General features: G+C 51.5%; 1 protein-coding gene across 1 annotated transcript in view; it reads right to left on the reverse strand.

The window, feature by feature from the left end:
* Nucleotides 1-16,872, reverse strand: part of CUX2 (cut like homeobox 2) — a 54,610-nt gene that overhangs the window by 14,717 nt on the left and 23,021 nt on the right. Inside the window, exon 2 of the mRNA XM_032199236.1 lies at nt 111-189. Within this exon, the coding sequence (XP_032055127.1) occupies nt 111-189 (79 nt within the window). The remainder of the gene's footprint in view (nt 1-110; nt 190-16,872) is intronic.

Consider the following 16,872-nt stretch of genomic DNA (forward strand, 5'->3'; position numbering starts at 1 on the left):
GGGACGGGTGCCGTGTCCCGGTCCTCGGTGCTGGCTCCTCTCCGGGCACGAGGCTGCCGGTGGGTCGCACGCTACTCGCTACGCAGCCAGGTCGCCACCGCGTTCCTTACCTGGAGCTTCGATTAATTGCTTGTACACACTCAGGAAAGCCGTCTCAGCCTCCTTGCTCCTCTTACTAAGTGCAATCACCTGCGGGGAGATGGAAAAGGGTGGTGAGAGATGGGGCTGGAGGAGGGAACGGCTCTGCTGGGCAAGAGGCTGCGTGCTCAGAGGCAAGTTTTGTGAGCGAGAGGGACAAGGACAGAGCCCGGGTCACATCCTGCACGGCCGCACACGCTGCAGGACCGGGGACGCCCGCCCTGCGCCCGCTCTGCACCGCGCAGCCGCTCGCTGCCTGTGGCCAAACTCTTCGCGCCGTTGTAATGTCACGCCACTTTAAATCATTGATGCGCTCTGAGTAAATGAAAATTATAATTTAATGCCGGCGCTTAAATAAGAAATAAGATTTCTGCCTGTTATTGTGCTTGCTGGGACGGATCCGGCCCACAGCCATCCCTGGCACAGCGGGGCCAGGGCGATGCTCGTGATGTCCCCACACATCAGGACCAGGACCAGGACATCTCCTCGCCCACGTCCCCCTGTCTCTGCCACCCCCAAGGCCACGGTGCCACTGCTGTGGCACCCCACCCCACTCTGTGCCCATCCAGCAGAGGACAGGGCACAGCCCCTATGGGACAAGGAGATCACGGCCACAACGTCCCCGCTGCCCTCAAGAGCCAGCAGTGGAGGTGACCCCAGCAGAGATGCTCCCAGCCCCAAAAGTCCCCAAAGCCCAAACGCGGCTCCCGACCACAACCAAGGCCGAGGGCAGCTTTTTTTGCACCCTTCTTGCTCGCAGAGCTTGCAGCGTGCCACACCAGGCTGCATTTAAATTGCTTGTCACTCAAAACAAAAGCAAGCCGCTCATTTGTAATTCACCAGCCACCTGAGCAGAGCTGCCTTCTCCTTCCAAGCTCGCGGAGCACTGGAGCACAAAGATCATTTTTCTGTTGTTAAAATTGTATAAGGCCGGCTTTTTTTTTAGCATCTCACACACAAACTGACTTTCCCATCACCGTGCTCGATGCAGAGGAGGAATTTGGGGGCTCGCTTCAGCATTCCACTCCAAAACTTGGCTTCGGGTGCCTTGAAATCGTAACAACAAAGCTGCGGAGAGCAGGGGGAAGACGTCGAGCAGGGCAAGGGGAGAGCATTGCGCTCACCTCGCTGGATGGAGGGGTCTGCCAGGAGGCTGAGATGGGTCAGTTTGGGCTGTTCCCATTGGGATTTTATTCCTGAAGTCACTTTATAGACACAAAGCGTTGGCGAAGGGGGATCTCTGACATGCTGCCACTGCCTCAGCTTCTCTGCGGAGGGCCGAGCAGCTCAGTCGGAGCTGCAGGAATGAGGAGTTCAAAAAGGCCCAGCTGCTCCTGGAGATTTTGCTCATCCTGAATTGGAGCGTTTTGTTTCATTTCAGGTTTGGTTTCCTCCATAAAACTACCACACGGAGGCAAACATCCAATCAAAACATCGTTTTGGGACCCCAAACCTGCCCAAACCACTTGAAAACGCTTTCATCAAAGCGAATCGTTTGGACAGTTTCCAGGGAAATCTTGAATTTGCGCTGCAGCCACTCAATAACCTCAGCATTCATTTCATCAGCCCCAAAATTACACATTTGGGCACAAAACCCACACCACCTTCTGGGGCCACCCATCCCATGGGCTGGGTTTGGGATGAGGCTGGCACCTTCCAGCTCAGATAACCGGGGTTATTCGCTAGCAACAAGCCCACCACGGCTGATGGATTCTGAGCCAGGCATCGGCTCTGCTCTTTCAGTGTCCTACTAAACTTCAGGAAATGTCAGCTACGATTGGTAAAACTTTCGCCTTTCACAAATAGGGATAATTCCCCCAAATACCAGGCTGCAGTGGGGATTTTAGCAGCACGATCGAACCTCTCCAGAGATGCTCAACGTGCTGGGTCCCACTCAGGGACAGCTAACCATAGTCCTGAGGCTGTCTGTGATCATCATGTGGAGCTGAATAAATCCCTCAAAAAGCATCCTTGGGGGCATCGGCCCCCAAATCAAGCTGCTGGGTATTGCAGAAAAGCCCCCAAATCTCTGCTCCCGCAGGACAGACGTTGAGGTCAACCCCTGCCAGAAGTGGAGGGCACCCTCCAAAAAAAGAGACGAGGAGAGCGATGCTCAGCCCCGCAGCCTGCACAACGCTGAGAGAGCTCTGCCTCCGCATTACGCATCGATTCTCATTAATTTCTCTCTTTTCCCCCCGTTTCCCTCCGCAGCACGCGGGCTCAAGGTGAGGCGCGGCGCGGGAGCGGCGGCGCTTGATGGATGACGTTCCCGCGCCGGCTCTTTTTCATGGCTGGTGACTTTCCAGCAAAGCAATTATCACTGGAGAATGCGTAATAGCCTAATTAATTACTATTGTCAGGCTGGCCTCTGTGCCATGATTATACCTTACGAAGCCAACTTTTTAAACATTTGGAAGCAGAAATATTATTATAATTGACTGACACGACGGCGAAACTCCCCAGCCCGGCCGCGCGCCTCCTCCCCACGTGCGCGGGGCTCGCAGCGCACCGGCGCGCCTTCATTCTCGCATCCCCGAGATCAAGTGCGGGATAAGTAGTTGGTTATTTCCATCTAAATACTCGTGGCAGTAAAACACAAATGAGCTCTTTCTAAGCGAGGAGGAACAGCTGTCGGGGGAGAAAGCAGCGGCAGAGACCCCAAACATTGAAGAAAACTGATGAAAAAATACATTCAAGCTATTTTCTTCTCTCTCTTTTTTTTTTTTTTTTTTTTTTTTTTTTTTTGCTGATTGGTAAAGAAGTCAAGGGAAAATGGGAAGAGTGGGAGGATGGGCAGAGGTGGTAAGGAGCTGGCGTTGGACGGGCTCCTCGATCCCATCGCTCGCGCACCCCTTGCGTGCCCACCCAAGCCATCATTCCCTCTGCTCCAGCCCATTTCTCCAAGGGAAGAAAGCTTACAACATTTTCGCAAGGCCGAAAAGCAATTCACGTCAAAAAAGATCAATAATATAAAAATAAAGCCCGAGAATTCTAGTTATAGGGAACGTCATATAAATATGTTGTTCACGTTCATGATTCGCAGATTAAAAAAAAAAAAAAAAAGGAATCAATATAAGTTCTTCAGATGATGTTATTTCTAATGAGAAATATACCGAGACTGCTGCAAATAACTGCTTAACTGAGAAAAAAAATGCATTAATAATTTACTTTATAAAGCATGGGATACCGAATGAAAGAAAATTGCTGTTGGTTCTTAATTTTGTTGTAACACTTCCTGACGAGTTCAATGATGCTTTGGCAAAGTTCCTGAGAGCGGACTCAGCGGACGTTAATCTCGATGGAATTATTTTCCCCCCTTTTCCCATGCCAGCCTTTGCTGTTGCTGGCCGTGGGTGCACTGGACGGTGCCACCATCCTCATGGATGTTTGGCAGGGCTGGGGAACCTCGTGGAGAGACTTTGCCCATGGTCTTCAACTTCTGCACCTCCATCACCACCCTTGGGATGCCAAATTGGCCGCTCGGAGCCCCCGAGCCATCTCCAGCTGAGTCCCAACCTCTATTCCCAATGGAGCGAGAGGCGAAAACATTTCAGAAATGTTTTGCATTTTCACTGACATAATTTTATATATGTTTTTTTTTTTTTTTTTTCACTGCCAAGTTTAGATTTTTTTTTTTTTTCCCAAATTTATTTTTTCAGCGCGTTTACTGACAGTTGGCGACTGTAAACCATCTGCTCCCAACGCACGCGCCGAAGCAAGGGGCTGCAGAGCAAACCGAAGGCGGCTCCGGAGAGCGGGCTGATACCAAGCAGTTCGGGCAAGAAATACGTGGCCGGATGGGTTTATTCCCGTATTTACAAGAGATATTTTCTCGTAAAAATATGCAAAACATGCAGGGCGGCTCATGGTGGGGGTGAGGAACTGCCTGTGTAAAAAAAAACCACCCTTGCACGGTTCATGTTGGTGGAAGAGAGGGGCCAGGGGACTTAAAATAGCATCATCAGGCATTCAGGCAAGGCAGGATGCACAAGATTGGGGCAGAAATGAGGTGATCCAAGGGTTTCTGCTCACAGCCAGATGGATTTTGGTGCCACTCACCCCAAACCACCTTGGGCTGGGGACGCAGCGTCCGTCCCACGGGAGAGCAGCGTGCCCTGGTGCGGGCACCGCGAAGTTTCACCTCCAATTTAGCAGAACAAAACTTTTAATTTAGATGTTTTCATCTATCTATCAGAATTTAAAAAAAGAAAAAAAAGAAAAAAAAAGTTTAAAATAATGACTGTAATAAATGAAGGTAATTAATTGTAGTTTGTTCCTTTACTGTCTAGTCAGCTTAATTTTACCTTTTCATCTAATAATGAGAAAATAATTTTTGTGCTCTGAGGGTTAATGATATGTAACTGCAAGAGCTGCTAATTGCATGTTGCAAACTATTCATCAAAATCCCCATCTGCGCTACTTGATTATGTTTGCTAAATTATTGCTTTGAATTATCTTTCATAAAGCAACTTTTGTAATTAGCAGGGCTTTCGCTTTGCTCTTTTCTCCGTCGCAAGGATATTCAAACTTGGTCCGTTTCAAGCTGTTGCCATTAAACTGCCATCACGGGCAGCTTTTTGTGATTCTCCGCCAGAGAAATAAACTGGCCTTTATCTAATCAGGACGAAAAACAAAAGCCTGTTTTATTCTCCGCGGGTACAATTTATGCCTTCTTTCACTCTCCCTCCTGGCCCCCACTTCTCCTTCCTTGAGAAAGAAATCATACAGGAAGGGTGCAGGAGCCTAAATGTATATGAGCTGAGTTTGGAAATGGCAGGGAGAAACAGCAGAAAAAGCCCATCCAACGCAACGCAGGTTAATATTTCAAGATGATTTTTTTCTTCCCATTTACAAGAAGGAATAGAGGGGGAACTCTTGCCATTCATCACCGCGTTTTTATGGGCTCCTTCCCATGACTCAGATGATGGAGCGCTCCGCTCTCCCTGGTAAATATTCATGGGGAGCGCGCCGAGAAGTGCAGTTTGAAAATAAATAAATAAATAAAATAAATAAAAAGAGGGAAAAAAAAAAAAAAAAAGAGGGGGAAAAAATCCCCCGGGGCCCCGCGGCCACAGGATGTGAGCTCCTGGGGTGGGCTCGTGCCTCCATCTGCATGGAGATGCCAACGCAAGGACCACGTGTGATGAGTGAGCATCGGCCTCCTGGTGCCTCTGGCTCCATCTGGGGTTATCGGCCCAAACACACCGTGTGACAAAGGGACAACATCCATCCCCATGGGCTAGGAAAGGAAATAATCCTTCCTGCCCTCCGCGAGGACAGGCTGGTGCCAAAGAGATGGGCAGGGAGGTGAAGGAGAATTTGGTGCCCATCCTGCCCTACCTGGCAAAGAAACATGGAACCGAAGGGAGCACAATCCACCTTTTAGGATCAATTCCCCCAAAACCCACCCAGAAAAACACCTGGGGGTGGAAAGCAGCCGGACCAGGCTGGGAATCACACCCTGGTCTCACCTCTGCCACCATAAATCCGAAGGCACTTGGGTGAGGGACGGGCTGAGGCGCCCCGAAGGACATAGCTCATCTTCGCGTAGCGGATCTAATGAAGACTATCGGAAAAAATGCAGTATTTAAAAGACTGGAAATGTATTCCTATTGTTATCACTCTCTTTTATGTGTTTATGCATAGTGCATTGGAATGAATCAATACTGGATTGCCCTATAAATAAATGAGCATATCAGTAAACTGAGTAATAAAATGAAGTGATGAAAAATATGGAAATCAGCCGCATTTGTGTAAATCCAGTTATTGTTTACTTTAATATTTTCTTATGCAGTTACGTAGCTCCAAAGAGACAGATTTAAAATAAGGTAATGCTCAGCAGATGACAGATCCTAATGTGTCGCTGCTGGCAAGCTCGGAGTACCGACATCTCCCCGGGGGTTTCCATCTAAGCACATTAGAGGAAGGCAGCGAGCGGCCCCCGACGAGACAGCACCACAGCACCAGGAGGAGGAGAGGCACCCCGATGTGCCAAACCTCCCTCGCCCTCCTTGTCCTTCTTGGGGTCGGGCACCACACCCGAAATCAGCCGGAGCTGCCGGGGAAGCTCCCAGCATGGAGCAGTAGGGTGGGCGCTGAGCATCCCAGCACCGGGGTCACACCGGGTGGAGAAACCCCAGGCACGATGTGCAGGACCCTGCCCGCCTCTCCAGCGAGCACCCCCTTCAATGCTTTTGCTTTTCCTCCATCCCACGTCCAAAGCAGAAAATCCACCCCCCCAAGCTCAGCAAACAGCCTCCGCCGAGATCTATTTTGGAATTACTCTTTTTTTTTTTTTCTTGTCTTCTATTTTTTCCCATATTTTAGGAAAAAAAAAAAAAAAAAAAGGCAACAAAAAACCACATCTCCCCCCATCTGGGCTGCGATCCCAGCGCCAGCATCTCGGCGCCGAGCGCTCAGCGCTTGCTTTTTATAAGCACCTCGAGACCCCGAGCATCCTCCTGCGCCGGGGCCCCCACAGCCCCCCGGTAGCGCCCGTGCGAGGGAGAAACGAGAAGAGCCCCAGGTCGGGGGCTGCGATTCGTCTTTGTGCCTAATTAGCTTCCTTTCTTGTTAGTCACTTACGTCGCCGCTTTTCCAAATCTAGTTTCAACAGAGGGAAATACGCCGTCCTGCCGAGTTAATTCTATAACGGCAAATATACTGTACCTCAGGTACATTTTTCTTAAATTCCCGGCTGAGTTCAATTAAATGTTTATGAGACTGTTCACTTTCCTCCCGCTGCGCTGCCAGCTCGGAAGCAACAGAATTAAGCTCCTTCTGGAACAAAACAAAAACAAAAGAGGGGAAAAAAAAAAAAAAAAAAAGAAATGGGGAGGTTTAAAAAAAAAAAAAAGGTGGTTTAGGAGCGTTTGTTTTTAAGATTGCACAACTGTAATTCCCCCGGAATGATCTCGCTCTCTGCCGTGGAGCCGAGGCATGTTGGCAGTATTGACAGGGGGGTTTATATGAATAATTGAAGAAACTATGTATGCGACACCAAAGCAAAGCAAAGGCGAGAGGGTGGCTGAGATAATCAGGAGCTGGTTAATCAATATTCTCCTCTCCCCCAGCCCACCCTCCTCCTTTCTTTTCCAAAAGGAGCAGTGACATAAGCTCATCAGTAACTGTAAAAAAACATCACACTCCTAGTGTCAAAATAGTCAAGTACAGCATATTGTATTGCCAGATTTGATTCGGAGTCCACTCTGCTGCCAGCTTACATACATCAGCGGGGAGGGAAGCAGTCCAACTGTGACTTACTTACACTTAAGTGTTCATAAATAAGATTTTCAGGCTATATACGGCTTTTTAATTTCGGCAGGATTCGAAACAAAATGACGGGGCTGATATGAAGTCAACTGACCCTCGGTGCCGTCGCCGTAAATCACGGCCCCGGCTCCGGCGCCGCGCGGTGCCACCACCGAGGGTGACACGGGACAGCCACCGCCAGGCCACCGGGTCCCCACCTCGTCCCGACACCCCGCTGTCCCCCGGCTCGTGTCGAGAGCACCCGTAAAACATCACTGCCACGAAGCACAGGGGAGCAGAGGGGCCTTTGTCTGACGGGCAGATCTGGTGAGAGCATACGGCCCTGCCACGAGAACCTCATTAGCCAGACTCTAATTACTGCCCTGCAGTCTGCGGGAAGAGACGGAAAGCAGAAAATGGGAGCTGGGGGGGGGGTGCCATTAATTGCTTTTTGATAAATCGGGTGGCAGGGGGTGATGTGGGCCATGCGCCCACTGCGGGCTCACCTGCCCTCAGCAGCCCTGCCTGGACGCACCCAAAAAGGGAGCGTTTTGGGGCAAACTGGGCTTGCTAAGGTGGGAAGAGGCAGACAGGGATGCGTGGGCTGGGATAAGAAGGGTGATGGTTTTGCTTGAGATCACAGCCACCAGGTACACAGATCAAGGTTTGGATCCTTCTGGATAAGAAGCTATGGGGAGAGGGGGGATGTTACCGGGGGACCCCCCTCCCAGCCCATCTCCATGGGGCCAGAGCACCTTCCTTGCAGGATGTTATTCCATAAATCCCATTCCTCGTGCCAACTCTCCCACGTGCATCAGCTCATTAAAGAATGGTGCATCAGGCTCAGACAGTGCAGAGCCTCCTGGCTGCCCTCACAGGGCAGGGACCAACCCGCTCCAAAACCCAGCACGGTGCAGGATGGAACCGGAGCCACCGGGACCCACAGCCGACACGGGGCTCGCTTGCTCCGAGATCAAGCTCAAGCTTCACCCGAAGCTTCCTCCAGCCTCATATCCCCCACCAAAATCCCGGGAGGACAATGACTGTGCTCCCACCAAGGTGGGCACGGAGCCAAAGCACTGCAGGGGCTGAAGCTGCTCAGCATCACCAAAATCCCACCCGGCCGCGCCGCGGTGCGATGCGATGCGGGCAGGAGGAGCCGTGCTGCCAGGCAGGCGGGGTTACCCGAGCCATCCATCATCCCCTACGTATTATGTAAATCCGTGATGCTAAAGATGTATGGAGTCAATTATCAGGGGTCACTGCTGGGTGTAAAATTCATACAATGAAGCTCCCGGTCTCAAATGAATCCGTGAGAGATTGCGAGCTTACCGCCTTTTATTGGACAATATAAATATTTCACTGTTATATAAAAAAATATTGGAGAGAAAGCAGATAAAAACCGGGTCCTGTGTGTATACAGAGAAGCAGGGAGTGAAAAACGGCCGTCAGCATCTTTTTAACGGCCTTTCGGTGCGGCGCAGGAGCTCGGGCTGCAGAGCCAGCTTTTATGAGCGGGTCGGGGGCCGCGGGGGGCCGGGGAGCGCCGGTGGGAGCCGAGCGAGCCGAAAAAGCCTCCCCGTGCATCCCCGCTGCCTGGGGAGGGGCCGCCAATCATGCCTTAATTATCTGCATCGAGCATGGCTCAATTGGGGCCAGCATCGCGGGGCGGCCACGCCGGCTTGATTGCGGCTCCGCACGGCCCCAGCGCATCCCGTGCCCGCAGCCTCCTCTCCCCGCGTCCTCGTCTCACGTTCACCGCTACCTCACCCCTTCCCCGTGACAATAAAGCGGGAGAAAGGCAGAAATACAAGGCCTATAGGAATCGATAGCTCTTTCTCCATCTACCTATATTTTATTAAAAACTTTCGCATCAATATTAATGCTTGAATCCTCACCGAGCTGGGTTTAATCACCTGTAAACTGCAGCTCGAGCCAGGCGGGCTCGGCTCCTCGCTGCGGTGCGCACAGGGCGAGGAGGAGCAGTGCCGGCAGCTCCGAGCATCACCGAGCTGTGCCAGGCACCTGGCGGGGCCAGAGCCAGAGCCACGTCCCCAGGGCAGGGGCAGGGATGGAGCCCGAAGGAGAAATGGGCTGGGGAAAAGGAGAAATGGGCGAGCCCAGCCGCCAGATGTGGCCGCCTGAAATGGGATCGGGCTTCTCAGCGCGTTATCAGAGCAGCTGCAATGGGATCTCGGAAAGGGCAGAGATTGGGGACGCGCGGTAGATTTCCATTCCCAGGAAGACACGAAAAGGCCGTGCTAAAAAAATAATAAAGACATCTACCCAGGGCGGCTATCCAACGGGTTATACTGGTGGCTGCTGGTGGGCAGCTCCCCCAGATGGGTATTTTGCCACCCCGTTCCCCTCCTGGCAGACAGGGAAGGATGTCAGGGTGGGATGTATGGCGATGGGGGCTGGTGGGGAGCCCGATCCTGCCCTGTCCCTGCAGCGTCCCCGTGCGCCCCCGCTGTCACCTCTGTCCCAGCCGCAGCCGGACAGGGGCGGCCGTGCCGGCGGCGTTCGAGGGCTCCACTTCCAGCAGCATATTCATTTCCATATTCATTCAGTGTTTATCTCGCAGATGTACGGATCCGTTACAATGGAGAAAAAAGAGAACTCGGAATTTGTTCTCAAAAGATATTCAAATTAGTTAATCAAGAGTCCTTTTATTACGTGTCTCGTGTACCAGCAGCAACTATCCATCCAGATAAATGATCAGCTGCTAATAACTGATTACATTGCAGCAAGTGTTTTCTTATCCCTATTACCACCATGTTTAAAGACATTTTATAAATTTCTAATTATTGTAAATTGTTTCTCCTTTTGAAAACATCTTCCCATAGTCATCAGCTGTCAATTTTCCCCCAAAACCTCTCTCCGAAGCGAGTCAATAGCGAGGGAGCGCAGCGGCGCAGCGCAGCCTGGCCACCTCCATCCTTACAGGGCTCCCCCAGCACACCCCAAATACCCCAATAGCCAGACCCGAGGTCCCAAAAAAAGCCCGGAAAAGCAAACTGAGGGAGCTGGAAAGCGAAGCAGAAGCAGCCGCAAGATTGATCGGGCTGGGACCGGGCTGTCTTGGAGCGTGATGCATCTTGACAAGCGCGGCGTGGTGGCTCGGGCCGTGTTCCTGGGAAGGATTCGCTGTCCAGTGAACCAAGGAGAAATAAATAAACCAGCAGTATATAACGCGGCTCCTGACAAGTGCAAGACATCCGTTCCTAAAGACACTGGCATCTGAGGTCAGCCCGGTGCTTAGGAGGGTGCTAAATAAGATCCTGCTTTCCCCCCTGCATATTTTACAGATGAAAGCTGCTCCAGCCTGACAGAAATAGTTAGGAGGGTTCAGCGCCAACGAGGACTTTAAATCCAGCCACCGGCCCCACGCCGCCGCTCCGGACTATTTCTGGGATCCATTCATTATCACAATCAATCAGCTTAAAAAAAAAAAAAGAAGAAACCAAACCACAAAAACAACAATAAAAACCCCTTTAAACTCTCTTAGACACTAATGGAAAATGGATCTCCGTCCGTCTTACTGGCGGTGACAGAGGGCCTGGAGCAGCAGCCCCTGTGACTTGGGGATCCAAGTCTAACCCCTGGGGACAATCTGCTCTCAGAGGCTGTACCCCAAGGGGGACAAGCCCCCGGTGACATCTGCCACCACCAGTGCCACCACCATGTGTAACAGCAGCTCGGTGACACGGGCTGTCCGGGGACGGGGATGGCAGGAGCGCAGCGGGACCATGCCCCATGGCGCAGCCAGAGTCCACAGCTCTGGGTCGGGCTTTGGCTGAGCACCCCCAGCAGCACAGTAGGAGAAGGAAGAGGAGGAGGAGGAGGAGGAAGGCCAAGGAGTAGGGTGCCCAACAGTGCATGCCTGCCGGGCAGAGCTTCGCTGCCAGGAAGGGGCCGCGGAGCCGCGCGAGCAGTGGCCAAGGTCCGCCGCCGGAGGCTTCCCGGCTCCAAGGGGACTCGGACCAGGGGAGGAGACGCCGCAGGCACCAGCCATGCCATTACACGCTTTATTGATGCTGTTCTGAAGAAAGCTAATCAATATATTAGATTTCCCAAAGAAAGAAAACACCAGCTGCCAGCAGCGCATAACTCCTCCGCCGCGCTGCATTTCTCCATCGAGCCCGGGAGCCGCACGTGGCTGCGCGAGGTGGGGTCAGGTTCAAGAGGAGACCTCCAGCTCTCCGGGGTCAGGCCAGGGCCACGGCCAGGCTCCGTGCCGGGGTCCCCTGAGCCCTGATGGGATGAGATAAAGCCACGAAACCCCCCCAAAATCCTGCGCCGCCTCCCTGCAGGCGCAGAGCCCAGGGGACAGCTGAGCTCCCTGCAGGACAAAGCCAGGGGACTCAGCACGAGGCAAAGACGTCCCTTACAAGCTGCATCTGCACCGATAGGTCCCAAAATGTGGCCACGGGTCATCAGTGGGGTGCCCCATGGGCAGCCTCACCTTTCTGGCCCAGGAGCCCCCCACAAACAGCTCCAAAATGTGACAAGCACCGGGGAGCCACACTGGACCTCCGGCACCGCCTGGGAGGATGAACGACGTCATGGGGAATCGATCGGCGTTTTAATAGAATTAGATCATTCGGAGGTTTGTGGAGCTGTTTGCAACACCCCAATGTTATGCAGATTTGTAGTCAAAAGCCTAAAGCAGGGCGCATTTAAACAAGGCAGAGTAAATGTCCCACATTTCCCCAGGATTATCTGAAGCATATCAGATATAATCCAATGATCTGTAAAGTGATTATACCCAACTGAATATAAGAGATCTCTTCTGGTAATGCAATATTTCATCCAGCTGCAGACATTAGGAGGAGGCAAACAAAGGAGGAGATTTAATAAGTGGAAATAAAACTATAGGCAGAGATAGTTTTAAATTTTTTTTTTTTTTTTTTGTATTGCATCTAATTGCAATCAACAACAGACATCTGACACAGTGACAGCATCAGCAAAATTGCTGCTGAGAGCACAGAATCTTTGTCTAAAAATAATCAGACATTCAGTGCGCCACTGTTTGTTATAATGGTAATCGATGCTGGAGGCTTTGAATTCCATCAATTTATAGATCTGCTCTGTTCTGCCTGGTGATTGTGTTCTGCACACATCTACTCCCTCTCAGCACAGGCAGCGCCGGGGCACTGTGTGATTAAGATAAGCTCAGATTCCTTTCATACATTCCTTATCAGCTCTAATTCTCCACCAGGCAGAGATGTTCGCAGCAGTTAAAGATTAGTTCAGCTTCTCAGACGCCAAATTTGAGGGTATTGATCAATAAATCAAATCAGAGCAATCAATTGCCCAATCAGAAGAGTCTAGCCGATGCATTATTACTGGCGCCTTCGAACCGGGGCTTTCATGGGTTTCATCAAAACACTGCTTGCCTGGCTTCCCGCCAGCTCCCGGGCTGGCTAATAGACTCCGCAGCAGAGGAGCTCCAGCCCAGCAGAAGAGCAATAAATTTCTCATCAAACAGCCGATAGAGAAACAAGATGAACATCTGTTTTGCTGCAATGAAACTCCTGTGTTCTTCGGGATCTGCAAACCAGGTCTGACAGACCACCCCAAAGGCAGCTTTGCCTTCCGCAAAGCAGCAAAGCAGAATATTTGCCAGTTATTTCAATCAGGTAATTTAAGAAGACTTTGCATTCGCCTCTCCGCAGCTGCTGGAGCTTTACAGACAGGATTCCAGCTCAGTCAATAATAAAAGCCATCCTGGGACCCTGTACTATGAAGGCAATTTTATGATACCCATTATGTGGCAATGTAACTTCATTAAAAGCTGTTTATTCCCTCTAAGCATTTTAAGCACTTTCCCTCACCCATAAAGCAGAGCCTCCCGGTGCACCGGGAAGGTTATTTTTTTTACAAAGAGCCATTTTCTGACGTTTTCTCCTCGGATCACTCCCACCAGGGGCACCCCAAAGTGCCAGGCACTCGTCGGGGCACGGTGCCCACCCGCTGCCCCAAAACCCATCCCCTGCCCACATCCACCCAACGTGGGGCAAAATCCTCTCCCACCACCCCGGTGCCCCCTCTGCCACCGAAGCCTTTCATTTGCAACATCCCACAGGCAGAGAAGGAGAAGCCCATCACACCAACATTTTCCCATCACGCCAGCATTTTCCAAGTGCTTCTCACAAGGATGGAGAAGGAAAAATAAAGGCAGGTGGAAAATCGTCGCAGAGCCGAGCCGCCCGGCCAAGCGGCCGCGGTGCCGGGTGCCTGCTCGGAGAGGCAGCCGTATATTATGTTTATTGTGCACTCAAGATGAGCTACGATTCCTGGAGCTCTATTTAGGTGACATTTATTAGGCCAGCTTGTTTTATAAATTAACGTGGACAGGGGCCCCTAAAATTGGCCGGCGTCACCTACCCGTCCTCTGCACGGAGGGGCTGGAGGGGAGGCTGGGGGTACCTGGCCCCTCTGCAAACCCGTTTGTTCCTCCTTTGGGGGCAATTTGGGGTGGCTCAGCTTTGAAAGCATAATTTCCCAGCCCGGCATTATAACCCAGCACCTGGAGACTGAGCTGTGATCGTGGCAAAGTAGGGACCCCATATTGCAGGGATCGGACCTGTCCTGCAGACCTGCACCCGAGGCGAGCAAGAGACACCATTAAGTCCTTAACAACAAGCCAGCAACCCCAGATCTCAACCTTAATGCTCCTTATTTCCATTTGCAATTTCCCATATTAGCAAAACAGCAAGAGGCAAGAGTTTGGCCCCATCCTGGCACAAGCTGGGGGTGAGGCTGCTGCTGGCGTCCCTGCGCAATGATTTAACGAGCTCATTTCTCATAAAATGGCTGAGAGAGGCTGCTCCGACACAACATCGCTCACTGGGTCCCAATACAGCCAAAACGACCCCAGCCAGGTAATATTGGGTCAATATTACCCCAAAACACCTCCAGGACTGTGCTGGATGGATGCAGCGCCATCCTCAGCAATACAAAACCATGGCTATTGGGATCCCCATCGCCAGCAACCTCGGTGTTTCCAGGAGGAGGAGACCCTTCCAAACCCACGTGCCTTCCCCCAGCTCCCCCAGCAGACTCGGTGGCTTCGTGGAGGACCACGGGGAGCGATGTGCTCCTGCATATCACCACTGTGTGCTCCGTGCCAGAGCGCAACGGGTCGATCCCCTCCTGCCTCCAGCACGCGCACAGATGTACACGGGATCCTGCTAATGGCTCCGTATTTCCTTAAACAAGAGCCCGGAGTGGGCAGGGAAAAAAAAATAGAATTACTAGAATACATTTTAATTGATTTACAACGGCACTTAGTAACAGTGATAAAAGAAAAACTTGTTTTATTGGACCTCCTGCTAATTAGCTGGACTGACTCCGGTGGAGAGCGGTCTGCCTTGCACCGCGGCACAACCCCGACCTTCACACCACCAGAAACAGCTTTTATACACAAAAAGTCCTTTAGAGCAATCAGAGACAAACGATGCCAAGTGTCTGCCAAGGACAGACAGGCTGCTCCGAGCACCCAGCGTTACCACTGACATCCAAAACGCCCAAATCTTGGTGATTTCCACACAAATGGGATAAACCAGCCCCTGCGGCGACGTGGAGCATCTCTCCTTCCCGTCCATAAACAAGCCTTTATTGCAACTTTGATGTATCCTTCCCCTAACGACTTTTAAGGGCAGCAGATAAAGTCGAAAGAAGCGCACGAGAACCCAACAAATGTTTAATATTCAATAAATGTGTCAATTTTACATACGGAGGCAAATGGGTCTTTATTGAAGAATTGGTAAACTTCCTCGGAGGAAAGTAAGTGCATTTTAGCCTTCAAGGGGTCCCTGATGAATAGAAATGGAATGTGATTTGTGATAAAACTCAGCTGCTCTATAAAAGACGTTAAATAAATGTTGCTGTTTCACTAGGGATATACAGAATTGATTGCATTATAGACTGATTCCGAGATGCACGCTCCCCGCGAGCCATCCGCTCGCTCCTGCGCGCGGCGCCGCGTGGCACAGCCCGGCCCCGCTACCTCTGCACCATCCCCCTGGTCCCTGCTCAGAATTTTCTGGAAATGTTCTAAAAGCCCCAATTCCCCGTGTTTTTGCCTGGGGAACCGTGGGGCTGGATCTGCCCCAGCTGGGGGAAATGTTGTGGTCTTGGTGTGGAGACACGGCACGGGCTGCTCGCGTCCTCCCAAAATATTCCCGTTATCTGCCGCCAGGGAGAGGCACTTCTGGAATCACCATTATGTACAAAAAAAAAGCAATTAAAAACATCTCCACCCCCAGAATCTGAAGGCTGGCACCGAGACCGAGCCAAGTCCCTGTCCCCATCCCGAACATCCTGACCGGGACGAGACTGGAGGAGGAGAAACCCGGGGCAGCCAAGCAACCAAACAGACAAACGGGAGGCCGGCGGTGCCACCGCAGCGAGCACAAACTGGGATATAATTGTGCTGCTGCTCCATCATCTTTAATCAATAACATCCAGGGCTGCCACCGCGCGTGCAGCCCAAATCCCAGCCTCCGCCAAGAAACAGCATGTTGTTAAAAAGCCCCATCGCTTTTCCCAGCTAATAGGTGGCTCGTTCCCTCAGCCCTGCTGTTTTTTTCAAATGAACCCAAATTCCAATAATTGTTTAATGTTTATTTGTGTTTAGCTCTGGCTCACCTACCCTGCCTCTTGATGTCGGAAATTGATATTGTGCTCAGGTGGCTGGAAAAAAAATAAATTGGGAAAGGGTTTGTTACGTAGCATCATAGTCGGACACGCTCTTAAAAACCTGGCAGGAGCCAGTATGGGTGCACCGTGGCCTCTCAGTCCCATAAATTTGTGTTTGCCCCAATATTGGCTGCAGCCAAGCCCTCAACCCTGTGGGAGCAACCCCGTCCCCACGAATTCGAGCTTCTTCCATGCTCCCTCTGAGCCGGGCTCAGGGCACTCCTGGAAAAGTACAGGAGAGCAGCAGGCAGCTCGTGCCGGAGATCCATCACGTCGGATTAGCAACTTACTTTCTTATTAGCTATTTTCCATCCTATCATATTAATATTTGTTTTCGCTAATACAATGCAGGAGTCTTATCATATTAGCAACTTTCACATCACATTAGTGGAAACAAATACTAATACAATACAATACTAATATGACAGGATCTGATGGGAAATTGCTAATACAATAAGACTCCCCTAGCATTTCAGTGCAGAAACCACACGAGTCCCAGTTATAGCTTGCCCTGAACACGGCACATGACCGATATTCCCAAAACCAACCCCGTGCGCCGCATCCGAGGGCGCAGGTCCCACCTCGAGTCTCCTACCCCTTGCTGCGAGCCCTGGCCTTGAAAGCAGAGGGCAAGAGAATTTTCCCCAAGGTGGGAAACTTGGTGGGGGGCTCTGAGGGGACTCCAGGGCTGGAGCTGCTCCCATCCTGGCACCGGTGCGCCCTGCGCCGCCCCAGCCAAGTGTGCCACCGGCAGCACCGAAAATAGCTCCCGAAACG

This window comes from Aythya fuligula, chromosome 17 (genome assembly GCF_009819795.1).
Source record: "Aythya fuligula isolate bAytFul2 chromosome 17, bAytFul2.pri, whole genome shotgun sequence".
NCBI lineage: Eukaryota > Metazoa > Chordata > Aves > Anseriformes > Anatidae > Aythya > Aythya fuligula.